The sequence below is a fragment of the Cutaneotrichosporon cavernicola genome, assembly GCF_030864355.1.
Source record: "Cutaneotrichosporon cavernicola HIS019 DNA, chromosome: 5".
Taxonomy (NCBI): domain Eukaryota; kingdom Fungi; phylum Basidiomycota; class Tremellomycetes; order Trichosporonales; family Trichosporonaceae; genus Cutaneotrichosporon; species Cutaneotrichosporon cavernicola.
Genome location: NC_083397.1, coordinates 346,073 through 370,071, shown reverse-complemented (window position 1 = coordinate 370,071; position 23,999 = coordinate 346,073). Strand labels below are relative to the sequence as shown.

The window sequence follows — 23,999 nt, the reverse complement described above, 5'->3', positions numbered from 1 at the left end:
TCTGGTTGCGGGGTATAGTTGGTCCGAGTGAGAAGTTGTATGACGACAGAGAACTGTAGGTGGGATCTTTCTCTTGAGCTCTTTCAACTTGTCACAATGTTCTTTGCACGACGCACCAACCGAATCCTCTCAAAGGCAGTGAGGTACACCCATGACCTGAGTGTATTCTCATCCTCACGCCTGATCGGCAAGACTGGTGAGTACGAGTGCTGCCGCGGGAAGTGGAGGAGGGTGGGTATAGGCGCTCTTGCTGGGCAGGCAGGCCTATCCGCGTTCCTCTGGCTCTCTGGCCTCGCACCTTCAGCTGTGATGCAGAGCAGAAGCTAACCCAGCTCTCATCACCGGCGCGTCCTCTGGTATCGGCGCGGCGACCGCCGAGCTGTTCGCGCGCGCCGGCGCCAACGTTGTCATCCTCGCGCGTCGGCAGGCGCTCCTGGACGAGGTCAAAAAGAAGTGCAAGGACGCGCATGAGGCTTTCGGGTTCAGGAATGCCAAGGTCGTCGCGTTCGAGATGGACATGACGGATAGCAAGGCGATTGACGGGATCCTGGACAAGACGGACGGGCTGCCGGTGGATGTGTGAGTGTTGAGTTGAGGGCACGCCGGTACACCGAGGAGACACCGAGCCTCCAAGGTGAAGAAGTTGACGGAGGGCCAGAGTCTCAGAGCCCTGATAGAGGCCGCCGCACCATCTGACACCTCTGACGCCAGCCTCGTCAACAATGCCGGCCTTGTGCGCGGTCGCGAGCAAATTGGCGGTGAGTCTCGACGAGCAGAGAGATGATGGTGCTAACAGCAGACATTTCGGCCGAGGACATCGACGTCATGTTCCAGACTAACGTGATCGGCCTATTCCACCTCACTCAGGTCATGGTGCGCGACTTTAAGAAGCGCAACACTGGAGTAAGTAGTTGTCTAGCTAGCTCCCTGGTGTGCACGCTGACCCAGCCCAGTTCATCGTCAACCTCGGCTCCGTGGCCGGCATTGAATCGTATGTCGGCGGCAGTATCTATTGTGCAACCAAGCACGCTGTCCACGCCTTCAGCGCCACACTTATGCGCGAGCTCGTCAACACCAACATCCGGGTTGCCGAAATCATGCCCGGCATGGTGGAGACCGAGTTCAGCGTCGTACGCTACCGGGGCGACAAGGAACGCGCTCATGACGAGTACAAGGGCCTAACGCCGCTGACGGGTGAGGACGTGGCCGAGGAGATTGTGTGGGTTGCGAGCCGGCCCGAGCATGTCCAAATCGCCCAAATCCTCATGTTCCCAAGCGCACAGGCTAGCGCGACTGTCAACTATCGCAAGCCGGAGTAGGAGTAGGCTGAGCGAGCACAACCGCATATCAGTGGCTGTGTTTGACACCGCAGAGTGTGGCTGGGCCGCGGACTAGTTGGTCGAATGCGAATGAGACGAGATCAAGGCAGTCGTAGTGATGGACACGAAAGAGCCGAGAGACAGAGACACCCTGGCCCATGGAGCTGTGGCCTTGTATAGCGAACAAATACAAACGTGATGACGATAAAAACAGAGAATGGTCATTTGGTGTTGACAAGTTGAAGACGTGGGGAAAGGGAAAGGCAGAGGGACGACGATCAGGGCGGTGACTGACCACAATGAAATGGTGGCTACTAGCCCAAATCTCGAGCTGTCGAGTACGCGACTTATACATTGTACTTGTTCATCGGCTTCAGAGGTTACATTGTCATTGTCCTGGGTCAGGTGAGAGCCCAAAAGGTCAACAGGGCAAATGAGGAAAACGGGGGCACGGACAGGCATCCAAGTTTTGACTGATTTGGCGGGGTAGATTTGTAGCGCTTTTGTCCTCTCCTGCCACCATTGTCCGCCATGCCGTTCAGGAAATCAGCCTCCCCCGCTCCCCTTTCCTCTTTCTCTTCCTCCCATGCACTGTTGCTCGAAACAAACACAGCCAACACTGTGGTGGAGCACCGAGCACACCCCGCAGGCACAGCTGGTGGGCACCTGTGACGCTGTCCCATTTTGCCGCCTTTTGTCTCTCCCCCTCAAAACGCCCTCCCAGCTGTCATTCAGGTCACCTGTGTTGCAGATGAGCTGAACCTTGGTAATTGGATCGTGGCCGTGCAGTGGCGCGTATTGTATCTTGTATCTTGTGTGGTTAGTCGATGTTGTGTGTGATGATATAAGAACAAGGATACAATTGGCAGACGTGATGGAGCAACCCCAGCTCCTCCTCGCGCCACACACAAGCACACAAGCAAGTGGAGCGATCGACCTCGTACACACTGTATCATGCAGGTAAGCAGGTCCGCAACCTTTGCTCACCCAAGGCCAAGGTCAAGGCTCAGACACACTCACACACGCACGCACACGCACACGCACACGCACACACGATCCCATTGTGAGTATATGTGGACGTACGTGGCGCTTCCGCGCGGGGTTCGAAGAAGGACGTTTGGGAGCTGGGAAGCTGGGGAGCTGGAGAGCTGGGGAGCGTGGAGGGTTCTGGCGCGCGAGACGGTTGCTCGCTGCGTCGCTCTCTAGCGTCTCGCACAATAGCACAAAGGATGTCACTTGGGCACGGGCTCTCGTTAGCCCTAAGAGCTCGCGCGATCCGCCTCACCTCATCCCTCTTCCACCTATCCCTTTCTGCTGCCCTCAATGCATCCATGCCACCGGCAGAGGCGGAAAGACAGACAACACGCGTTTCTCGACGACACCGAGATAGCCACCATTGTCACATGCTTCTTCGCCCAGACAATGTCCCTCATCGCCATCTGCAAGAGTATAAAGCTGACGCCAGCTATCCAGAGCCTCCATTCCCAGCCTACTTCCCCCCAATAGGTATGCTGAGTTGATATCTGATATAGCTGACCCCAGCCAACGCCTGGATGCCGTCCCCGTCACCGTCCCCGACTCCCGACCCGCAGTTTCCCCGCACGATGGGGGGCATCAAGCGCTCCGCCCCTCCAGCGTTTCCTCCACGTCGGGCTAGTGAGCCCCCGGGACCACCCACTGCGAGCTTTACGCACTCCCATTCCAACTCCCAGTCGGCACGAATGCCACAGGTTACTGGGTGGATGGTGGGCACCGCCTCGCATACGCCTGGGAAGCCGCATAGTCCACACACGATCGAGAGCGTCGAGCTGCCGCCACACGTGCTCAAGTTCATTGAGCGCGGGTTTGGGATGCGTGTCGTTAGAAAAGACAGGCGCGGGTCGTGGGATCTCAGCAATGCCGACTGTCTCCGGCTGATCGCAAGGACGCGGTTGACGCGGTTGCGACGACCTCAGGATGAGGACCGGATACAGGCCGCCGAGAGAGGATTGCAGGCGGTGCAGCTCGACACACCGCCCTCAGTACCACGTACCCTCCCCTCGCCGACGACGGGGTCACCACCACCCGGCGTGATCTGCGCAACCCGCGTCACCCGCAGCATGAGCAAGAGCAAGCCATACGACCGCTTCATCGAGGCATAAGCTTCAGCATATCATAAGGCATAAGCCACCAGTATTAGCGTACCCCCACCCTCACAATATACCTTGTCGTTTGTGTCTGTAAATCACTGTCCAGCATTAGTAGTAGTCATGCATAGCATAATCTAGTGCTTGGCTGGGCCGCGGCGCTTCGTCTTGGGGTACTTGACCGGCGCCTTGAGGGTAGCTCTGCGGCGCTCCTGCGCCTGGCTGAGAGTGATCCCCATCTTCTCGCGCTCGGCCGGGCTAGGCAGCTCGACAGTGCACCCGAGCGACTTGTAGAACTCGCCGACCTTGGTTGGCGGCATGTTGAGGTCCTTGGCGACGCGGCCGACATCGACCGTCCACCCGTCCGCGGCGAGGTAACACACGCAGATCCACATGAGGAGCTTCTGCCGGCTCCTCTCCGTCACCTTGTACTTCTTTCCATCGGGCTCGGAAAAGCGCGTCAGCAGCCCCTGCAGCACTTGTGGGGGAATGCCTTGGAGCTTGGACGGCAAGTCGGCGTTCGATGTCCGGTGCAGAGAGTGCGCAAAGTTGAAAAATGACATGAGACATGAAAGATAGAAAAGGTAGCGCCTGGTGTCAGCTCCTTGTCCTTGGTCTTTGTCAGCTCACAGGTTCTGCTTGCGCACGCTGGGTGGTCCCTCGATGGCCACGCGCAGCTTGTTCTCGATCCACCGGGAGCGGCGGTACGGCAGGCAGGCGACGCGCTCCTTGTCGTCCTTGGCCTTGACAATGTCCGTGACGTTGAGAGCGCTCCACTCTCCGTCCGGCACGATCGCCTCTCGGGGGTACACGTCAGCCACGACGGACGTGGTGAGGTTGGGCACGGGGATGACCTCTGGTGGGGCGGGAGTCTCGTCGGTGGCCTCCTTGGCCGCAATACTCGAGATGAGGTCGGCGCGCACACCCGACATGGCCTTAACATCGACCTTGTTACGCTCCTCAGCCTTGATTTGGGTCTTGGCCTTGCGTGTACCAAACACCTCGCCGAGGTCGTTACGCTTCGCCTTCCACTGAGTGTCCAAGCTGGCGGTGCCGCTCGGTCCGAGGTCGCGTAACCGCTTAACCCTATGCGCGAGAAGATACAGAGGAGTGTTGGTGACGTGGAGCTTGTTCGTCTCGGGATCATACACCGCCGCGAGGTACTGGCAGTCGCTGCCCTCCCCGCTGACCTGCCGGTCACGGTTGGTCGAGAAGAACTCGACGTCCTCGGTCTCGCCCGCTATCAGGCTGCGCTGCTTCGTAATGTCCGAAGTAGTTGGTGCCGAGTCGCGAGAGTAGATTGTGAACGGCACCTTCTTGTTCGGCTTGATTGTGGGGAAGTTGACTGCGTGTCAGTCAATCAGTCTACAGGGTTGGGGCGACTCACCAAAGGCTGGTCCCGCACCCAGCGAGTCGGCGATCTCGATGGCCACGTCGCCGACTTTGCCCTCGGCCGCCATCGATTTCCTCTTCTTCGACTTCTTGGTGTCCTGCGACGACATGGTCCTGGTTGTTGGGGATGTTATGAATCTATCCACAGATGGGACAAGTAGCGCACAAGCCAAAATCTCAGACTTCAAGTGGAGGTATCACGTGACGTCCACGTGGATGATCGGCGGAAAGTCCAGTTAACTGGGCAGGGACAAACAAACAAATAACTGTCATCTCATCTCATCTTGGAGTCTTGTGACGGCATCAAAGACACCATCATCAGCATCAGCGGCATCAACAGAGATGGGCGTCCCGGGATTGTGGGATGTGGGTTTGATGATTACTGAGGTGCTAACACGCACAGCTCGTTCGCCCCGCAGCGGTCCGTACCAGTCTGCACGCCCTGAGCCGCGACGCCTTCCTCGCCAACAAGAACGGCCTGCGCGCTCTCACCATCGGGGTCGATGCTTCGTGAGTTGAGTATACTGCTGTGCGAGCTGATACCAGTATCTGGATCTTCCATGCGCAGACGAACCGCAATGGTGCCAACGCCTTCCTCCGCACCATCTTCTACAAGATCGCTGCGTTGCTGCAGCACCCCGTCCTGCCGGTGTTTGTGTTTGGTGAGTTTCGAGACACCTGTGACAGCTCGTAATCGTGTACTAACACACGCAGATGGACCGAAGAAGCCGTCGATGAAGCGTGGGCATCGCGTTATGCGCAGCTTTGGCGTCAACGACGGCTACTCGCGGCAGTTCAAAGACCTGCTCGACGTGTGTGGCCTCGAGTGGTGGAATGTGTGTGCCAGTTGCGTCAATCCTGGCATCAACTGACAGCAGGCACCTGGGGAAGCTGAGGCCGAGCTCGCACTCATGAACCGCCAAGGCAAGATCGATGCTGTGTTGTCTGATGACGTCGACGCGTTGCTGTTTGGCGCGACATGCCTTCTGCGCAAGTGAGCTGTATCATACATACTCCAACTAACCGCAGCAACTCGCCTACGTTGTCCGGAGCCCAGGCTTCCTCGACGCAGAACACGTCGTCCAGGTCCGACCAGCGACATTACGAGATGTACCGCATCAGCGACATTGTCGCGGAGTGGACGCGGGACGAGTCTGCACTCAAGAACGCGGACGACTGCCAGCGGGCGATGGTGCTTGTTGCTCTTCTTGGAGGAGGAGACTACGTCCCCGAGGGCGTTGGGCGTATGGGTGAGCTAAAGGCGTCTTCTCGAAGCAGCTGACACTAGGTCCCAAGATCTCATTCGGCCTCGCCAAGGCCGGCCACGCCGATTTCTTGAAGCTCTACACCAAGGAGCGATCCAGATTTGATCGCAAAATCGCGCAGGTGCACGACGACATTCTTAACGAGCTGTCGACCAACAGCTCTGGTCACATTGGACGGCGTATGAAGAAGCTGGCCGAGGACCTCACCGACGCCGACCTCTTCCAAACCTTCCCTCTCGACTGCTACCTTAACCCTGCTATCAGTCCCTCTGACGATCCAGGACTGGGCTGGCCAGGCTTTGGGAAGGGCGAGGTGTCGTCATCTCGAGGTAAGGCTAGGAACATTGGCCGTGGGGACCTGGAGGGAATGGCTCGCGCCTGTGAGCGGTACTTTGAGTGGGGCACGCGCGAGATCGTGTGCAAGAAGTTTGCAGGTGACACGGTTAACCTTTTCGGTGCGGAGATTGTGTCTGAGGCGCGGAGTATGTCACGCGCATCAACGGAGACACGCAGACGACCAACCTGCCGGCCAGGGGAGTCGCCAGAACGCATCACGTCCTATTTTACTCAGAGCTCGATAACTACTTCCCAGGGGCGAAAGAGCATCTCGACGACGGGCACTCGGCACCTGGTGAAAATCCACTCCACACGCCCGTCGCCCATGTGCTCTGGCCTCACCGAGTACCGCCTCGAATACCAGCCAAAATGTTACATGGACCGCTGCCGCGAGGCGATGGACGGCCACCGCGCGGACCCATCGACCCTTTCGCCAGAGGAACGTGTTACGCTGGGGCTTGTTGGGGAGGCTGCGGCACCAGCAGACACTGCTATCAAGGACGAGGTGCGCATCTGGATTGCAGACTACCTAGTTCGCGCGGCGTGGCCACACCTCATCACCAAGTATGATGAGCAGGAGGCCGCCAAGACTGTAAAGAAGGCTGCGCCGAAGAAGAAAGCTGCAGTCAGCTCAGCCGGTAAGGGGAGGAAGAAGGCGGCTACAAAGGCTGTCGATGCCGGCGCGTTCGAGGACTTCTTCGCCAGCGCTCCCGCGACGCAATTGACTGTGCGCCAGGTGGAGCAAGTTACGGCAGGCGGGACTTTCTCTCGTCGCCGCCGTGCCAGTGCCACTGCCAGTAGCTCACATCTCACGCCGGCTCCGTCTTGCTCGCCGCGCAGCATGCGCTCATCGAGTGACTTGACCGCAGCGCAGTCCTCGCCGCTTAGCCTCCCTCCCTCTTCGCCTATTCCGGTTCCGGCTGAACTGTCCCTTCCGTCACCGCCTGTGTCGCCGAGCAAGCGCGGCCGCTCCATGCGTTCACAGATCGCTTCCTCCAGGAGCTCATTGTCGCGGGATACAAGCCCGTGTCCAGGATCCCCAGTGGCCACACCACTACCAACTCGGCGCTCGCCCCGGAAGAAGCGCGTCACTGCGCCTCGCGCCCCGCGCTCAGTCTGCAACATGCTGGGCTCCGCAGCTGACCCAATCTGCGTGTCTTCTGACGAGGACGAGCAAACGCCGCAACCAATGCGCACTTCCAGAGCGGCCAACAGGGTTCCAACCGCGGCGCCAGACAGCCCCGTGAAGCGCGGGACTAAGGCTGGGCGAGGACGAGTAGCGACGACGGAGGCAGGGGCATGCGCGGCAAATATATCACCGCCAGCCAGACACACACGCACTGATGCGCGTCAGCCCACTGTCACTGTACCAGTACGCACCCTCACGACGTCGGTACGCCGTGTATCACCCCACTGCACCCCTTCCATCCCCACGACAGCCATTACGCACACACCTACCCAAACCCGTCTTGACTTGATGACTGTCGCGCGGGCACGGAAAAGCCAGCCGGCCAAGAAGGCCACCAGCGTTTCCGAGCCTCGGTCGCCGAGGCTCCCCTACTTTGTCGTCTCTGAGGACGACGACGGGGTCGAGCACATCGACCTTACGCAGCCTCGCCCGCGCGGCTCACGCTAAATGTTGTCCACATACACCTGTATACATATCATGTCTTCATATCTTCATGCCGTTACTTGACCTCGCCCTCTTCTCCTTGTGCATCTGGTTGTTCCTCTGCGGTCTTGTTGCGCTTATTGACCTTCTTCTTACGGTTCAACTTGCGCCGCCTCTCCTTCTCCCACCTCAGTTCCTGCTTACTCCACGTGCGCGCCTCAGCAGCCAGCCGCTCCTTCCTACTCAGGCCCTCTGTCGGTTTCGCCTCGGGAACAGAGTAGCTTCCATCTGGGTTTGGGAGCTCGCCTCGAGCACGCATGAGGTCTAGTCGGTCCTTTAGGATTTGTCGCGCAATGTAACGGTTCTGTTCCCGACTTCGAGTTGGTTGGGATTGTACGCGAATACCAGTCGGCATGTGGGTGAGGCAAACAGACGAGTTTGTCTTGTTGATTGCTTGTCCTCCCGGTCCGCGGCCTGCGTCAGCGTGGCCCCCCAAACCAACTCACCTCGCACAAACTTCTCATCCAGCTCGTCCTCAGGCAAGTCAGGCACCTGGTGCCGGCCCAGCAACCGGTTCATCTGCTTGATGCTGGTGGGTACGCGGCGGGTCGGGGGGGCCGGTGTTGGTTGTGCGGCTGCTGCGGCAGCGGCAGCCTTTGCATGGCGCGAGTGTGTAAAATCCTAGCATCAGACATTGGTGCAGTCAAAGCTAGATACTCACTGGTACATCGACAAACACGCCTTCCTCCACCTCATCTCCCCACTCCCCCTCCTCTTCAAACTCGAACTCGGCAGCGAAGGCGCCCGCATCAATTTCGACGTGGGCGTCCGCTTGTATCCGCGCCTCGCGATCTGCTTTGCGTGACATTTCGCGCCAGTGGCTGCATACTAGAGCTGGACGGGGGATCGGGCGTGCATGGCGAGTGAGTGGCCGTGCGTGGATAGCGGCGCGAAGGACCAACATTGGATGGGGATGGGGAATGGGTGACGCCGAAATACTCTCCCATTCCCATTAGTCATCCTAGCGGCTTGGCCACCTTTGGGTTTGATCGCTGCATCTTTGTCTCGCCCTCTACTTGTTACTCGCCGCCGAGTAAGAGCATTGACCAGTTACTCATTGATCACGATGAGAAGCGAGTATAGTTTAGTTAGCGAGGTTGAATTGAGAGTCTGCTCCATTCGGGTAATACTAATGACATTTCGACTCAACCGTTGGAGTTAGAACCTCCACTCTTTAACTCCACTCCTTACTCATTCCATTCCATTGATATTCACCATCACCAAGCAACTTATTTTCTTCAACACAACTTTGGTCCACCACAAAACAACCATGCCTATCCTCGGACTCTCTACCAAGGGGCCTTCGGCCCCAGCTCACTTCAACCTCGAATCTCTGATCCGGCCCAACATCCTCGCTCTCCAGCCCTACCGCTGCGCCCGCGACGACTACTCGTCGGGCATGCTTCTCGATGCCAACGAGAACGCCATCGGCGCCGCCCTTCCCGCAAACTTCGTGCCCGGCCTAGAGGCCGAAGACGTTTCGGCGCTCAACCGCTACCCCTCGCCAACTCACGATGAGCTCAAGCGCCGTATCGCCAAACTCAGGAACGTGCCCGACGAGAAGTGGGTCTTCCTCGGTGTCGGGTCAGACGAGGTCATCGACATGCTCTACCGCTGTCTCTGTGTTCCCGCCAAGGACAATATCCTCACCACGCCCCCAACGTATGGAATGTACGGCGTGTGTGCGCAGATCAACGACGTGGGCATCGTAAAGGTCCCTCTGGTCACCAAGAACGGCGCGTACCAGCTCGACGAGGCCGCCATGGACGCTGCATTTGTCGCCAACCCCGACCTCAAGATGGTGTTTATCTGCAGTCCCGGTAACCCTACCGGAACGCTTATTCCGCTCGATGTGATTCGTCGCGTGGCCGAGAACACAAAGTTCAAGGGCCTCGTCGTTGTCGATGAGGCGTATGTCGACTTTGCGCCCGAGGGCACGTCGGCGTGTTCCCTCGTCACGCAGTACGCCAACGTCTGTGTGATGCAGACCCTCTCCAAGTCTTTTGGACTGGCCTCTATCCGCCTCGGTTTCCTCGTCGGATCGCCAGAACTGGTCCAGATCCTCACAAACGCAAAGGCACCCTACAACGTTTCTCTGCCTACCGCCGCGATCGGTTTGCAGGCCTTTAGCGAAGAGGGACTGGCTATTATGGCTGCCAACGTGCGCGTTCTCAATGCCAACCGCGACGCTCTTATTGCCGAGATTACCCAGATTCCCAACATTGGGCGCGTGCTCGGCGGTAATCACGCCAACTTTATCGTTGTCGAGATCCTCAAGGACGGCAAGCCCGACACGCCTCGCGCAAAGGCCGTGTATACCGAGATGGCCGAGAACCGCGGCGTCGTCGTCCGTTTCCGCGGTTCCGAGATTGGGTGCGAGGGATGTCTCCGCATCACGGTTGGTACCGAGGACGAGAACAAGACTTTGCTTGCGCGTCTGCGCGAGCTGCTCGTTTAGGAGGTAGTAGAACTGTATAGATGGATGGATAACAGCTGCTTTCCCCCTTGATCTGCCAATAAGATGCATAGCAGATAGCAATACAGTCTAGTCTAGTGGTCGCGCTTCTTGTCCGAGCGCTTGCGTGGCACCCGCGGCGGGCGGGTCCAGAACTTGATGCTGCCAGCCCTGCTGACCGTAGCGATACTCTTGGGCCCCATATGCAGCGACGTCATAAGGTTACCCTCGACAATCCTAGCCAGCACGGGCTGGAGGAGCGCGACCTCAGTCTTGGGCGGTGCAGCGTGGTAATGCGCTCCGGCAAAGTTGAACAGTGTCAAGCTCGCACTGCTACCTGGTCCAGCCCCGTATCGGCCACTGATTGAGTGGTGGTGTCGGGGCTTTCGGAGAGCTGCGGCGGAAAAGTCCCACAGCAACAGCTTGCCGTCCTCGCCAACACTCCCGAACCGGTACCCACGGCCCGACGAACGCATGGTCGGGTCAAACGCTATACACGTCACGTATCCCGTGTGTCCCTGGCACCTTGCGACGAGACGCGACTCACGCGCAGAATAGATGGTCACGAGGTCGTCCTGTCCCCCAACCGCCACAAATCGAGAGTCAGAACTCCAAGCGACACAAGTCAGCGCCGCAAAGTAACTCTCAAACACGTCTGTGACGCGGCCTTCTTCCGTTTCGAGCAGGCGCAAAAGACCGTCCTTGGTCGTTATGGCCAGCCACCGCCCGTCCGGCGAGTATGCCATTGCTGGGATTAGCTGGGATATATGTACCTAACTAACCAGTTATAGGGCTGCTTGCACCGATTCTGCCGACGCTTATGGGGTTACGGCCGGCCCAGGGCTGGCGGGGGGGTTCGAGACGCCGCTCGACTTCGGGAGGCGCGTTCCACTCGTCGTTCTTCCACTCGACCAGGCGGTCAAGGTATGCTCTGCGGTCGACGAGGGGTTTCTCGAGCCCGACCGAGCCGCGGCGCTCAATCCCACTCGCCCGCCGCTCCATCATCGTACTGATGCCGTTCGTCTCCCTCTCACGGGCTTCGCGGGCTTCCCGCTCACGGTCCTGCACGGCATTCACGTCCTCCTCGGCCTCAGCTGTCTCCCACATTGTCGTCCACGGGCGTGGCGACAACGTAATCACGCCCAGAGCAGCCTCGCTCGGATCCTCCGCGAAGAGGTGGTACTGCGCGATCGTGTTGTCTGCAAACAGAACGGTGAAGCGGTCACCACCGCGCGGGTCGAAATGGACTGACGCGACGGGACTCTTGATCACCTTGCCCTGTCGTCAGCTTCGATGTCTGTGCATCCTTGTGCGGCATGACTCTCGGAAAAGAGGTGACTCCCAGGCACTCGCGGCCATAGGACGCCGCACACAACCTCAGCCTGACTCACCGCAGCATTGAACCGTTCAGTGCGGTCGTTGATAAAGTCAAGATAGATCAGGTCGCCCGTCTCGAGACCGACGACAATGTCCTGCCTGTCTGGCCCGATCGTGAGCTGAGAAATGGCATGGGCAGTAGGCGGCTGCTGGAACACGACGGTAGCGAGGTTTTCCTATTCGTCAGCTCATCCATATCAAAACACAAAACACAAAACCCACAGTGGCCCCGCCTTCTTCGGCCCAGGCAAACAGGCGGCCCATGTTCCAAAAGGCCCAGCGAACCCGCTCGCCCCCATTCTTGCCCTTGTCGTCCATAATGCTCCCGAGGTTCATGTTTGGCGAGACGCGCGTGATAATCCCGCCGCGCGACGCGCTGAGCGTCTTTCCCTCTTTCCGGATCTTCCTGTCCTTGCCAAACTTGCGCGGCGCCTGCGCGTGTAGCTCTGGTCCTTCACGTGCAGCCGGTGTAGTTGGGGGACGGTAATCGCTATCCTCCTCGCTCTCCGTGTCCGAGAACTCCTCATCATACAGAGGCGGCGCCTGGCCAGTCTGCTGGGCAGCATTGGCATCCGGTGCAGCCTTCTTCCCCAGTCCGAGGCGGACGAGCGCGCCAAAACTGCTCTCCTTACCAGCCACACGGCCGGGATACCACACATCCGCAAAGACGAGGCGGCAAGGATGTCCAGGCTGCCACTGGCCGTTGACGAGGGTGCTTCCCGAGCTGACGGCGAAGATGTTGGGTGAGCTCAGCTGCGGCATGGGCACAAAGCTGGGCCCGGCCATCCCGAACCCCCCGGCACCGTAGAGCGTCGCACCACCTGGCGCACCCGGTCGAGGGAGGTCGTTTGGGAGTGGGCCAGGCAATTCGACCTCTGGAAAGGTCCCTTTCGCCAGAGTGTATGGTCCCTCGGGGGCGTTCAGGACATCGGGGAGGTCGGGTGCCGGAACGACTGGAACGGTTGGGAGGATGGGCCGAGGTGGAGGCAGGCGAGGGAGGTAGGCGCTTGGAGGGGGGATGTAGAGCTCCATGATGAGAGAGTGAGTGATGGTGATGGACAGGGTTGATGGAGAGTCGCAAGGACGTTGAATGTGGGCGTGCGTTCGGCCCGCACATACCGAAAGTCACGTGCGTCATCGTCCCCACAGTGGGGCACAACCCCACATCTCACCTCATCTCATCTAATCATCGTCGCTACTCGGACTCGGACTCGGACTCGGCTTGGGCTCGACTTGGGCTCGCTAAATGATGGCAGTCGTCATCGCCGTGGCCCCATGGGCTGTTCCAGGGCCGTTCCAGGTCAACTCGGACGCCGACCAACGATCAACCCGTGCATGCTGACGAGAGGCACCATCTGCGTACAGCACCTTTGTAGGAGGTGGGCACCACCGATCCGTCTGGGCAGGTGTCTACTTGTTTGCTTGTCTTGAAACACCACTGATGCATCGGCGAGATCGCCTGGCCCCAAATGCCTGCACCGCGCTGTGCGGTGATCTCGTTACATTGGGCGCCAGTTCCGTTGTGCGCAGCCCGGGGTGGGCGTGGATGCTGTGCACCGACATGATGCTCGCACATGCTGTGTCTAGTTCTAGGACGCCGCTCGGTCGTGTCTTGCTGTGTTGGCTTGTGATCCACATGGTAGCTCCGGCGCCAGCTGCGAGCTGCCAGGCATCCTACTGCCCATCTGTGGTATCTCACATGACGGACGACGTTGATCCGGACTAGGTCATTCTTGCGTATCCGTGACTATGAGCCCGTTAAGCTACGAGACGCGGAGCTGCTATATTCGACTAGTTGTTGCTGCTATTCGACTAGTTGTTGCTGCTATTCGACTAGTTGTTGCGCATGGCTCAAAGACAATGCGTACCTCGCAAATGCCCACATGCTTTCGGCGACGGAGATGAACCAATCTCCGTGCTCGGTTTACACCGTGCCGACGCCGCCCTCTAATATTCAAGTTGAAGGGAAGACATACGTCTCTACTACTCTTTCCTCTCATCGCCACCCATGTTCAGGCCCACCCTCCTCCGCCGCGTCGCGGCAACCGTACAGGTCCCATTGCCTGCTTTGTCCATGTTGCCTGCGCGGCCACTGCTTCGCCCTTTTTCCGCTTCTGCTGGTACGTCCACCGTCGACTCTTCTTCCTCCACCTTCCTCCCCGCGTCGTCCACCCTGCAGCTGCCATGTACCCATTCAGCTGACCCCAGTCGCGCGCCATGGCGACCTCGTGCGGCCAAAGCCGGGGACAGGGTGAGCTAACTTGGCTAACTTGGTTTGATGAGCTGACAGCAGTATCAAGGTCACGTATACCGACTCGAAGGGGAATGTGATCAAGACGATCGAGGGCAACGAGGGGGACGACCTGCTGTCGCTGGCGCACGAGCATGACATCGACCTCGAAGGTGCGTGTTAGGCATCGCTGTGCTCCATTTCGCACGTCCCAGCTGACCCCAGGCGCATGCGAGCGTTCCGTGGCGTGCTCGACGTGCCATGTCATCATTGACCCCAAGTCGTTTGACAAGCTTCCCGAGGCCGATGATGAGGAGAACGACATGCTCGACCTGGCTTTCGGGCTCGAGGACACGTGAGTTTCAAGAAGCGTCGATTGCGCCAGAAATCCCAAAGTGCCCGACAGGGGATGACTGGGACCCCAGCTGTCTCCGACTCGACTCGGTCGTCCTCCAATATGCCTCCCACAACCAGCTTTGAACCCTCAGGAGGAAAGCTGACCCCAGTTCGCGCCTTGGGTGCCAGGTGTTGCTCACGCCCGAGCTGGATGGCATGGTTGCGCAGTTGCCCGCCGCGACGCGCAACATGTATGTGGACGGTGAGCTCACTCCCTTTCCATGAGCTGACAGCAGGCGCAAAGGCACGGACACACTAGACGTTGCTCGAGTATGCATTCACCACTGTAATGACGGAGTAGACCGGGGGAAGGAGTGGGTGGTTTGTCACCGCCAGGGTGGGAGGCTGGAGATGATGACACTCTGACACTGTCTCGATAGACCTACAACTGCTTGGAGAGAGTGAGAGCTGTTCTTTCAGTCGTCATCGTTGGTTGGCTTGGTCTGAATGCGGCTACACCGACTTTGAATGCATGCAGCAGTACTGGGTGACTCCAGCAGTACTGAGTCACTCGGGAGTAGCGATGCCTCACCACAAATATAAAAGGGAGGGCTTAATAAATTTCAGTTGACAACAACAATTCGGCCATCTTGAGCAGCTGCACAGATTAACATCATCCATCACCACATCCACAATGTCGCACCTACCACAAACGCCAGACGCCAGCCTCCCATCGGCCCTCACTCAGCTCTTCGCTGAGGGAGAGCACTTTCTCAGACCCTCCGCGGACATGCTTATCGACCCGGGGCTCGAGGACTCGCAGACCGTGGCGGCAATTGCAGCGGCCGCGGCGGAGCAGGCACAGGCGGCCGAACACGCGGCGGAGCAGGGTGAGCACGGGGAGACGCAACTCGAAGCCCATGACATGGAGCACCACCAGCAGCTAGAACCGCACCAGCAGCTAGAGCCACACCAGCAACTAGAGCCACACCAGCAACTAGAGCCACACCAGCCACACCAGCAGCTAGAAGAACACGAACACGAACACCAACACCAACACGAACACCAACACCAACACCAACACCAACACCAACACGAACACCAACACCAACACCAACACGAACACGAACACGATCTCGACCAGCACCTGGAACCAGAGCTCCTCTCGCACGAGATCGACCTCCCACTGCCAGAGAAGCAGAGCGCACTCGAAGTCGTCGCTTTGTCTCTGCGGACTGAGAACGACCGCCTCCGCCGCGCCGTCTCGTACCTCGAAGCACAGGGATTAGGTCTCGAAGTTGAAGGGCCCCTCCCCGCCCTCCCCCTCGAGATGGACGTCAACGACTTTGATATAAGCCAGCACACTTTGCGGGAGTTGGCCTCGGCCGCAGCTGGAGAGGCATTCTTCCCCGCCCTTGAGGGTCTGCATAACATCCATGTAGAGGAGGAGAATTCGGCCAGCATGGCCGACTTTCTCCATGGTCTCGTGGCGCAGGTCACCGTCCCTCGAACCAGAGAGGCGAGGCCCAAAACAGTCGACCCGTTTGAGATTGCGCGGCGGGGCATCGAGGCGGAAATCGAGACAACAAGGGTGGCTATTGCTGAAAAGGAGGCGGAGATTGCGGCCAACAAGGAGGGGAAGAGTCAAACGGCTTTGGAGAAGGACGACAAGGCTGGCCTCGATGCCCAAGTTGTCAAAGTCACTTCTGCGCTTGACGGTGCGCGCACTCGCGCCGCGGTCCTCCGTGATGCGGTATTGCGCCTCAAAAGGGAGAGGGACGCGGTACATTTCGACGTGTTGGGCATGGAGGCCGAGTTGGCGGTCATGGGCGACGGTGGGCGGGCGGCAGCGAGCGCCCGAGTCCTCCGCGACATCAGGTCGTATCTCGAGGATGTGCTCAAAAACTACAAGGAGGTGAGTTGAGTTGGCTTTGATCCTGCTCAATACTGTTCGCTGGGCTGACGACAGAATGGCAAGCTGCCTGCACAGCCGCTCCCGTCCCTCCCGCCCCTTATGCTGGCCACCATGGCGCCACCGTCTTCTCTACCTAAAAAGCGTGGCCGTCCTCCACGCAGCGCGACGCGCGCCAGTGTCGTTCCCGCCCAACTTGCGCATCTCGTGCCGGAGGCTGACGAGGTTGCTGCGAGGGCGGAACACGCCCCGATTCGACGCAAGGGCATCAAGCGGAACAAGATTGAACTGGAGCGCGAGGCACTGCGGATAAACGAGGAGACGGAGATGATGAAGAGTCTGGCCAGGATGGGGGTGTGGAAGGGCGACGAGTGGGTTGAGGGTGTGTAGGTGTGGTGTGGTGTGGTGTGGTGTAGACGTAACGTAGAGTTGTACACATGTTGTACTCTGTGATCCCATGGGCGGTATGCCTTGGCCCATGCTCGATGCTGCCCATATCCTTGTGCTCGCTACTCACGCCATGATTTGTACTGTAGATCAATTTGCATCCGCACCCATCCAATTGCCACCCAACCAAACAACAATCCCTCTTCTCTCTTCCTTCCACTCTCTCTCTCTCTCACTCAGTCCCATGTCATCCGCAGAACTAATCCACCTCTTCCCGAGCGCGACGCACCCCGCCCTCCCCGTCGCGTCCTCGATCCTATCCACCCTCCGCGCCCTAACCGCCCCGGGAAAAGGTAACGACCTGCGCGCCGAGGAACGCGCGGCATTGGTCGGCGTAAGCGCTTTGTTGGCGTGTGAGCGGTGAGTCCTCACTGGTATGTAGCTGATGGTAGGGTACAATCAAACGACCTCGCTCAGGCGGCAGTACAACGCGCATCGTCTGTCGCTCCAGTACACTTCAAGTCGGCACTCAACCATGCGCGGAAACTGCTCGCGGCGAGCGCCAATGAGTCTCCCCTACGCTCATCCTCGCACTCGCGCTCCCAGCCCAGCCCCGGCTCGCGCCCACGCTCCCACTCCAACTCTTCCCACTCCTCCCACCCCTCCCTCCCCTCCCTCCCCTCCCTCCCCTCAACCCCCTCGGCCCAGCGGATATCCACGATGCCAGCTCCAACCCCGCCCAGCATCAAGATGGACCCCCTGTCGCCGTTTATGACGCCACGCAAAAAGTTCGTCGCGACGAGCTCGCATGATCTCTCTGGACTGCTTTCGCCGCACAAACATTCTCCGGTGGCCAGTTCCCCTTTGCGTCCAACGACCACCCCCAGGAAGAGGCAGGTCGAGGAGGATGGAGCGACGCCCAAACGCGCGAGGGTGGACGAGGACGCGGTGACGCCCAAACACGTGAGGATGGCAGAAGACGAACACATTATTGGCGACCCGCAGACCCCAAGCCGGCGGAGCGCGCGGGCGGCAGCCAAGATGCGGGAACGGGAGGGCGTGGCGGCGTTCCTTGCAATGCGGCCTGGTCAATCGCTTCAAGTGGTTGAGGAGGAGGAGGAGGCGGAGCAGGAGCAGCAAGAAGGAGCACGTCTCGCAAGGCGCGACCTCGAAGCCGAGATTGATGATGTGCTTGGCCGGCGAGTGCGTCGTCGTCTCAGACCAAGGCGCGATTGGACCTTTCGCGAAGCGGTGTGGTCCCCCAACAGGGAGGAGATGGAACAGATGCTCGCATCGGTCCAGGTCAAGGATAAGGGCAAGGCGAAAGCGGGCGACTTTGCCAGACAAATATCGGACATGGTTGTAACATAGACATTATGATGTTCAAGATTAAAGTAGTTTGGAGATGATACGGTAGTCGGGCCGCCGGTCTTCGCCGTCAGAGTCGACGTCCTCCCACCCCCCCTCTTCTGCTATGCGGGTGGGATCAATCTCATCGGGCGTGTACCCTGCTTTGGCGTAGAATGCCAGCGCGGCCGTGTTGTCTTGTGTCAGCGGACTCGGCAACTGATCGTACGCCGAGCACTCACTTGTCAAACATGTGAGCATCGACTTTGTCATGCCCCTCCTAGCGCCGATTGCCTCCAGTTCCGCCATGAGGATTGCGGCGAGACCCATCCCGCGCGCCTGTTCCGACAACTGCAGCTCGTAACTAGTCTCAGACACGGTTCGGTTCCTCACGCACCAATACACGACCTCGACATCTTGCGACCCCATCGTATCCTCCGTATCGAATCGAAAGCTCGCGAACCCCACAATGTCACCATCCAACCCCACAACGCCGTCGCCATCCCCTTTCCCAGGCGGCATGGCCCCTGGCATCCGAGTAGAACTGGAACGCGTGAGGACGAGGTATCGCGCGTCGGGATCAAACATCTCGGCCATCTTGGACGCTCGGTCGTGCGCCATACTCGTCCCCACTGACAGGGGGGACATGTTCGTATCAAAGAGACTGTAAAGCGCCGCCCTGGTACGTGGAGAGAGAGAAGAGGAGGGGGAGAGGGAGAGGGAGAGGTCGCCCAGAGGTGAGGGTACGGTTTGCGGGAGGTGCGGGGCGAGGGCGCGAGTGGTGGCGGCGTTGGCGGCGCGGACCGCTGGTGTTGCCATTGCGATTCGAGATAAGAGAGAGGGAGAGAGAGAGGGGGAGAGAGAGAGAGAGAGAGAGAGAGAGAGAGCGAGGGGGCGGGGGAGAGAGAGATGGAGATGGAGATGGCGGATGATGGGTGGCGTTACGAAATCGTTGGATCGTCAACAAATCGACGTCACCCCTCTTGCTTTTCCTCCCACTCTTCTTCCTTTTAAACAACACCCAACCTTCCACGACCATCTCCACGTCTTCACCTTTGCACGTCGTCACCCATGCTCCCATTCTCTACACTCCTACTTAGGAGTTACTATGAGGCTATTGGGTGGAATGAGGATAACCTCTACTCGAACATTACGCGCAGTAGTGCTGGTACGTGACGTTGCAGTGGAGGCTGATGACAGCGTTGCTGTGAGTCACCAACTCCTGGCCACCAGCCACCTCAGCATCTCGCCCTCCTCGCTGCTCGCTCCTCGCCGCTCGCTGGCTCCCTAACCCCCGCTAACCCCAGCGACTTTGCCGTCCCAAACTCGCTCATCCTCCAACTAGCCAACGCCCCCACGCCAATCTTCTTCACGAGCTATGCCCTCGACGCCCTCCCCCAGCTCAACGGCTCGCTATCGTACATAACGACCAGCGAGCCATTAACCGTGTGTCCTCCCCAAACGCGCTAACCCAGATCGGGCCCTCGCGCACAATGCCCTTCCGCGACGTAGTCGAGCGGTTCAGACACTACCCCCCTCCAACAAAGCCAGTCGGTAAACCCGAACTCTGGCTTGGCGGGCGCAGGATCGAAGGCCGTGACTTTCTCTTCTACTCGCGCATGCACCTCCCCACCATGCATCTCTCCGGGCTCGCCGTGACCCGCCTGGCCCCGACGGTACAGGCCCACATTGCGTTCGTGCACCAGCCGCAGCGGGTTCGGTTTACTCCGCCGACCAAAACGGCGGCCTCGGTCGCACCCACATCGCCGCCCCAGCCGCCGCCAAATTTGTTGGTCGCGCTACAGCACGACACAGGCATGTACTCTGGCGAGTATACGTACTCAGCTGCTGATGGGATGTGTGGTGTGCGTGGACTGTATAATTTCGGTTGGGGTAAGGAGACAGTCGGAGAGGGAATGAGAGGCCGTTTCTCGGCTGGAGGAGAGGTATATCTCTCGGTCAAGCAGCGGAGTGCAGGCAGTGAGTTGAATCCAGATTGAGTTGACCAGTCCAGTCTCTACGGGGGTGCGATATACCTCGCTCCCATCTCAATCTCAAGGCGGGCCGCCCTCACCGCCCACAACGATTACGCTGCTCTACAACCCGCTCATTGGGGCCTTATCTGCCTCTTACGCGGCCCAGGTATCTCCTCACGTTAGCATGGCGACACGATTCGGTGTCAACGTCTATTCGTACGAGAGTGATTTTGCGATTGGTGGCGAGTGGTGGGTCGGCCGCAGGGGACGACAGCGACAGGTCGAGCTATCTCCCGAGGCAAGGCTGCAGATTGCAAAGCACGCATCGATTGGGGGACGGTTGCGCGACGAGCCGGGTGAGCCGGGTGAGCCGGGTCCCGAGGCCGTCTCGACTGCGGCTGTGGTCGTGGATGGGGACGAGGCGCAGCTCGAGGCGCAGGCGCGTCGCGACGCGCGCGTCCTCGACGATCCGGACGAGAGGGACGGCGTGCTCAAGGCCCGGCTTAGTGGGAATTGGAGCCTCGCCCTGCTGTACGAGGCGAGGATACGGAAGAGCCTCGTGTCGGTCGGGCTCGTGTCGGATGTGTTTGGGGGTACGGGGCGGGCTATTCGCGGTGTCGGGCTCGAGGTGCAGTACTGCTCGTAGCGAAGGAGAGTGGCGCGAGTTGCCGCTCAGGTCTGGCCGATAGCCCACGTCACCCCCGTAATGTAATCTATGTCATTACTACATGGATGCCAAGCCTATAGATAAGATGGGTATGATTAAGATTACGGTCAACTAGTCTTTGACCTCGTGCTGCTGGTGCGCGTCACCGAGCTTTGGGAACCACCGCCCGATAGGAACGACAGTGAGGATTCCTAGCGCGATAATAACCGGCACCATCTCAAACACTGTAAAGAGGGTCTGGTTGGAATTGGCTTCGCCAAAGTATCCCTGGCACTCGACGGCCAACCGATATACCGTGCGGAGTAACACGAAGAACCCCGCGGCCAAATTGGTATATAGCAAGGCACGGAGGTTACGCAGTTGTTGTCCGTGGAGGTCAAGGTGGCGGACGCGGGAGATGGCCAGGATGAGGAGGACCATGAAAGTGGAGAAGAAGGCGGTTTGGACGGCCAGACCAGCCAGGAGAATATGTCCTGCGGTAGTTACGGTCATGGGAGGTTTTTCGCCTCGGTTCGTCTTGGTTTGCACGACGCCGACCATGGCTGCGCCGACGACCTGCACTGCGATCGTGACTATGTCTACGCCCACGAAGACTGGGGTTAGGGGTGTCAGACGACGGGACGGGACTAACGCGTAACCATAACCTTGGGGGGCATGACCAGGAGCCTGCGCGCATTTGGCCACCTCGCAGCAGCGTAAGTGAGCATGAGGTAGATTGCGGCTGCGATGGGGATTGGAGCCTTGTGTGAGCTCTATTTTGTTGCGGACGCACCACCACGATGAGAAAGTAGGACGCGACAAAGACGTAGACGCGGAACATGTTTTCGTGCCCTTTGATGCGGGCGGCATAGCCTCCGACTTCCATGAGCTTGGGGTTAGCAAGGGAGAGGGAGTTGTACATACTGCACCAAATGCCAACAAGCCATGGAACCAGCGCGTGCCCCTCCGCCTCAACATGTACCATATCTGAGCGACCATGAAGACGCCAAAGACGACTGCGCCAATGATGCCCGCCGCCAGCCACGGCCGGTACAGGTAGATGGAGATACGGGCTTCTCCGTCTGGGGGGTTGGGGTTGGGGTTGATGGGCCCGCGGTAGCCTGGGATACGGAACGGCTGGCCTTGCATGTTTGAAGGGGGTAACGAGTGTGGAGATGGCGATGGAGATGGAGATGGAGATGGAGAGGGAGGAAAGTGTTGTGGAGTGTACGAGTTGGCCAACTGGCTCGTGCCAAGAATCCGTGCCTGTATCCGGCGCAGCATTCGATCGCGCCACTGACATCAGTCTCTATTCAATCCTGCATCTCTCAATCACCGCCTAATCATACATGCATCCATCTAGACACCTCTAGTCCATCTGCGAGAGCGCGGCCTGCGCGAGCGTCATGTCAAGCGCACCACGCAACTTGACCAGCTCGCGCTGGAACGCAAGCTCCCGCTCGACGCGCGTAGCGAGCTTGGCGACCAGATCGTCGACCAATGGCGAATGGCCCAACTGCGCAGCATACACGTCAAGTAAGACGGCCGCAACGTCCGCGGCAGCCTCGCCGAAACGGGGATCGGTGACGTGTCGCGCAAGGAAGGCGAGGACAGGTTCGAGCGAGACGTCGTCGCGGCCATTCAGGGCGGTGCGGAGAGCGTCGCGCTGCACCAGTTCCTGGAGGAGGGCAAAGGTCGTTGTGGGCCGTACTGTCTTTTTCAGACCAGCATCGAGGGCGGCAGAGTATTTGAAGGCCTTGAGGTATCTGTCGAATTCGCGGAGACGTTCGCGACGGCGCGTCTCGACTCGAACTTCGTCGGCAGGACCGAGGATTGGAACGTCACGTTTCTTGGCCTTGATGTGTCCGCGGCCAAAGACGGCCTCCATATCGGCAAAGTAGTCGTAAGCACCGGAGGATATGATGGCCTGTTTGGCATCAGAGGCGGCGGCCTCGGATGCCTTGGGGTCGCGCCGGCGGACGGCGAGGGTTCCGTCCGTCATGCCGGCTGCGATGTGCGTGTCGTCTGGCGAGATGGCCAGAGATAAGATGGGAGCAGGATACCGCATAGTATGCACAACCTTCCACTCGGCGACATCGTATGCCTTGACCATAGCGTCCAGGCCGCCAGTGAGTACACGTCCGCGCGAGCCGTCAAACGCAAGCGACGTGATTGTCTTTTGGTGGTTGGACAGGGCGCGGAGGCACTTGCCCATTGCCAAGTCCCAAACACGCAGGATCGGCCCTCCGACAGACAAAGCTACTCCTCCCGACGGGAACACGGCCACGTCCTCGACGGGCGCCCCGCCGTGCCGCATCGTCAAAGTGTTGGCTTGGTCTGGAGGCAGGCGCGCATCCCACAGCCGTACAGTCGAGTCGTAAGAGCTGCTAAGAATGGTGTGTGGCGAGGCAAACACTGCCGCACGCACATAATCCGTGTGTCCCTCGAATGTATTCAAGCATTCCTGCGTGGTCACATCCCACAACTTGACTGTCCGGTCGTCCGAGCCCGACAAGACCTGTGGCAGGTGTGGCGAGAAGTGAGTGACGTGTACTGGTCTATATATTAGTTTAGATGTAAAATAATACCCACTGGTTGTGTTCTTTCATTGTACGCAAAACGGCGCGGGAACCAATATCAAAGATCTGCACCAGACCATCGTCGGATCCCGCCACCATCAACTTGCCGTCCTTCCTGAACTCGCCACACCGCGCAACATCCTTGAACCGCGTCACCGTCTTGACCACCTTGCCGGTCTTTGGCGCATACACGATCACGCGTGTTGACGCAGTGACGGCGTACCGGTGTGGCTTGGCCGGCGAGAAGTGGATGTGGGTGACGGGGGCCGCGTGCTTGATGAACAGGGGGTGGCGGAACGAGTGGAAGTGCCGCGAGTGGGGGTTGGACGACGACGAAGCCCGCGGCGCGCTAGGCAGCGCTTGGAGCGGTTGGAAGTCCATGTCGCGTCGATGTGATGCGATGTTGTTGCGTTTGAACAGTTGCGAGATCAAACTACCGCAACCTCCACACGGAAATCTTGGGACTCAAGTGGAGGTGCCACACGTCATTTTTTGTCTCTTTGTAATATGCATTAGGATTGGTTATCAGACATTAGGCCACTTAATGGACAGTGTTCTAACTCCGCTTTCCGTCAACGAACCGCGTGATACCGCCGCCCCGGAGTCCGGTCCGGTTTCCGGTCCACCCTCCCCCTTCCTTCTCC

At 59.1% G+C, this 23,999-nt stretch overlaps 14 protein-coding genes across 14 annotated transcripts; 8 read left to right on the top strand and 6 right to left on the bottom strand.

The window, feature by feature from the left end:
• Positions 1-96: 96 nt before the first annotated feature.
• On the top strand, positions 97-1,319 carry CcaverHIS019_0501660 (uncharacterized protein; the record flags this gene model as incomplete). Its single annotated transcript, XM_060601295.1, has 5 exons — positions 97-196; positions 333-579; positions 712-758; positions 800-903; positions 954-1,319. The coding sequence occupies 5 exons, from the start codon at positions 97-99 to the stop codon at positions 1,317-1,319; spliced, it is 864 nt and encodes a 287-aa protein (XP_060457803.1).
• A 954-nt stretch (positions 1,320-2,273) lies between these two features.
• On the top strand, positions 2,274-3,460 carry CcaverHIS019_0501650 (uncharacterized protein; the record flags this gene model as incomplete). Its single annotated transcript, XM_060601294.1, has 4 exons — positions 2,274-2,279; positions 2,312-2,382; positions 2,785-2,825; positions 2,862-3,460. The coding sequence occupies 4 exons, from the start codon at positions 2,274-2,276 to the stop codon at positions 3,458-3,460; spliced, it is 717 nt and encodes a 238-aa protein (XP_060457802.1).
• A 122-nt stretch (positions 3,461-3,582) lies between these two features.
• On the bottom strand, positions 3,583-4,947 carry RPA49 (uncharacterized protein; the record flags this gene model as incomplete). Its single annotated transcript, XM_060601293.1, has 3 exons — positions 3,583-4,036; positions 4,076-4,790; positions 4,833-4,947. 3 exons carry the CDS (start codon positions 4,945-4,947, stop codon positions 3,583-3,585), a joined length of 1,284 nt encoding a protein of 427 aa, XP_060457801.1.
• A 232-nt stretch (positions 4,948-5,179) lies between these two features.
• On the top strand, positions 5,180-8,074 carry CcaverHIS019_0501630 (uncharacterized protein; the record flags this gene model as incomplete). Its single annotated transcript, XM_060601292.1, has 7 exons — positions 5,180-5,203; positions 5,241-5,347; positions 5,384-5,499; positions 5,552-5,673; positions 5,716-5,831; positions 5,867-6,087; positions 6,126-8,074. 7 exons carry the CDS (start codon positions 5,180-5,182, stop codon positions 8,072-8,074), a joined length of 2,655 nt encoding a protein of 884 aa, XP_060457800.1.
• A 52-nt stretch (positions 8,075-8,126) lies between these two features.
• On the bottom strand, positions 8,127-8,918 carry CcaverHIS019_0501620 (uncharacterized protein; the record flags this gene model as incomplete). Its single annotated transcript, XM_060601291.1, has 3 exons — positions 8,127-8,524; positions 8,557-8,731; positions 8,772-8,918. 3 exons carry the CDS (start codon positions 8,916-8,918, stop codon positions 8,127-8,129), a joined length of 720 nt encoding a protein of 239 aa, XP_060457799.1.
• Positions 8,919-9,380: 462 nt separating this feature from the next.
• HIS5 (uncharacterized protein) lies at positions 9,381-10,568 on the top strand (the record flags this gene model as incomplete). Its single annotated transcript, XM_060601290.1, has 1 exon — positions 9,381-10,568. The coding sequence occupies one exon, from the start codon at positions 9,381-9,383 to the stop codon at positions 10,566-10,568; it is 1,188 nt and encodes a 395-aa protein (XP_060457798.1).
• A 92-nt stretch (positions 10,569-10,660) lies between these two features.
• creC (uncharacterized protein) lies at positions 10,661-12,974 on the bottom strand (the record flags this gene model as incomplete). The annotated part of the gene is made up of 4 exons (XM_060601288.1): positions 10,661-11,313; positions 11,348-11,843; positions 11,957-12,118; positions 12,165-12,974. 4 exons carry the CDS (start codon positions 12,972-12,974, stop codon positions 10,661-10,663), a joined length of 2,121 nt encoding a protein of 706 aa, XP_060457797.1.
• Positions 12,975-13,950: 976 nt separating this feature from the next.
• YAH1 (uncharacterized protein) lies at positions 13,951-14,827 on the top strand (the record flags this gene model as incomplete). The annotated part of the gene is made up of 6 exons (XM_060601287.1): positions 13,951-14,062; positions 14,151-14,193; positions 14,236-14,345; positions 14,398-14,527; positions 14,679-14,770; positions 14,805-14,827. 6 exons carry the CDS (start codon positions 13,951-13,953, stop codon positions 14,825-14,827), a joined length of 510 nt encoding a protein of 169 aa, XP_060457796.1.
• A 375-nt stretch (positions 14,828-15,202) lies between these two features.
• Positions 15,203-16,810, top strand: CcaverHIS019_0501580 (uncharacterized protein; the record flags this gene model as incomplete). Its single annotated transcript, XM_060601286.1, has 3 exons — positions 15,203-15,398; positions 15,666-16,423; positions 16,478-16,810. The coding sequence occupies 3 exons, from the start codon at positions 15,203-15,205 to the stop codon at positions 16,808-16,810; spliced, it is 1,287 nt and encodes a 428-aa protein (XP_060457795.1).
• Positions 16,811-17,051: 241 nt separating this feature from the next.
• Positions 17,052-18,178, top strand: CcaverHIS019_0501570 (uncharacterized protein; the record flags this gene model as incomplete). Its single annotated transcript, XM_060601285.1, has 2 exons — positions 17,052-17,227; positions 17,551-18,178. 2 exons carry the CDS (start codon positions 17,052-17,054, stop codon positions 18,176-18,178), a joined length of 804 nt encoding a protein of 267 aa, XP_060457794.1.
• Positions 18,179-18,196: 18 nt separating this feature from the next.
• On the bottom strand, positions 18,197-18,802 carry CcaverHIS019_0501560 (uncharacterized protein; the record flags this gene model as incomplete). Its single annotated transcript, XM_060601284.1, has 3 exons — positions 18,197-18,351; positions 18,397-18,518; positions 18,552-18,802. The coding sequence occupies 3 exons, from the start codon at positions 18,800-18,802 to the stop codon at positions 18,197-18,199; spliced, it is 528 nt and encodes a 175-aa protein (XP_060457793.1).
• A 423-nt stretch (positions 18,803-19,225) lies between these two features.
• MDM10 (uncharacterized protein) lies at positions 19,226-20,776 on the top strand (the record flags this gene model as incomplete). Its single annotated transcript, XM_060601283.1, has 5 exons — positions 19,226-19,322; positions 19,355-19,361; positions 19,462-19,600; positions 19,630-20,134; positions 20,169-20,776. 5 exons carry the CDS (start codon positions 19,226-19,228, stop codon positions 20,774-20,776), a joined length of 1,356 nt encoding a protein of 451 aa, XP_060457792.1.
• Positions 20,777-20,908: 132 nt separating this feature from the next.
• CcaverHIS019_0501540 (uncharacterized protein) lies at positions 20,909-21,925 on the bottom strand (the record flags this gene model as incomplete). The annotated part of the gene is made up of 4 exons (XM_060601282.1): positions 20,909-21,390; positions 21,429-21,537; positions 21,570-21,665; positions 21,701-21,925. 4 exons carry the CDS (start codon positions 21,923-21,925, stop codon positions 20,909-20,911), a joined length of 912 nt encoding a protein of 303 aa, XP_060457791.1.
• A 220-nt stretch (positions 21,926-22,145) lies between these two features.
• On the bottom strand, positions 22,146-23,736 carry utp15 (uncharacterized protein; the record flags this gene model as incomplete). The annotated part of the gene is made up of 2 exons (XM_060601281.1): positions 22,146-23,334; positions 23,369-23,736. 2 exons carry the CDS (start codon positions 23,734-23,736, stop codon positions 22,146-22,148), a joined length of 1,557 nt encoding a protein of 518 aa, XP_060457790.1.
• Positions 23,737-23,999: the final 263 nt, after the last annotated feature.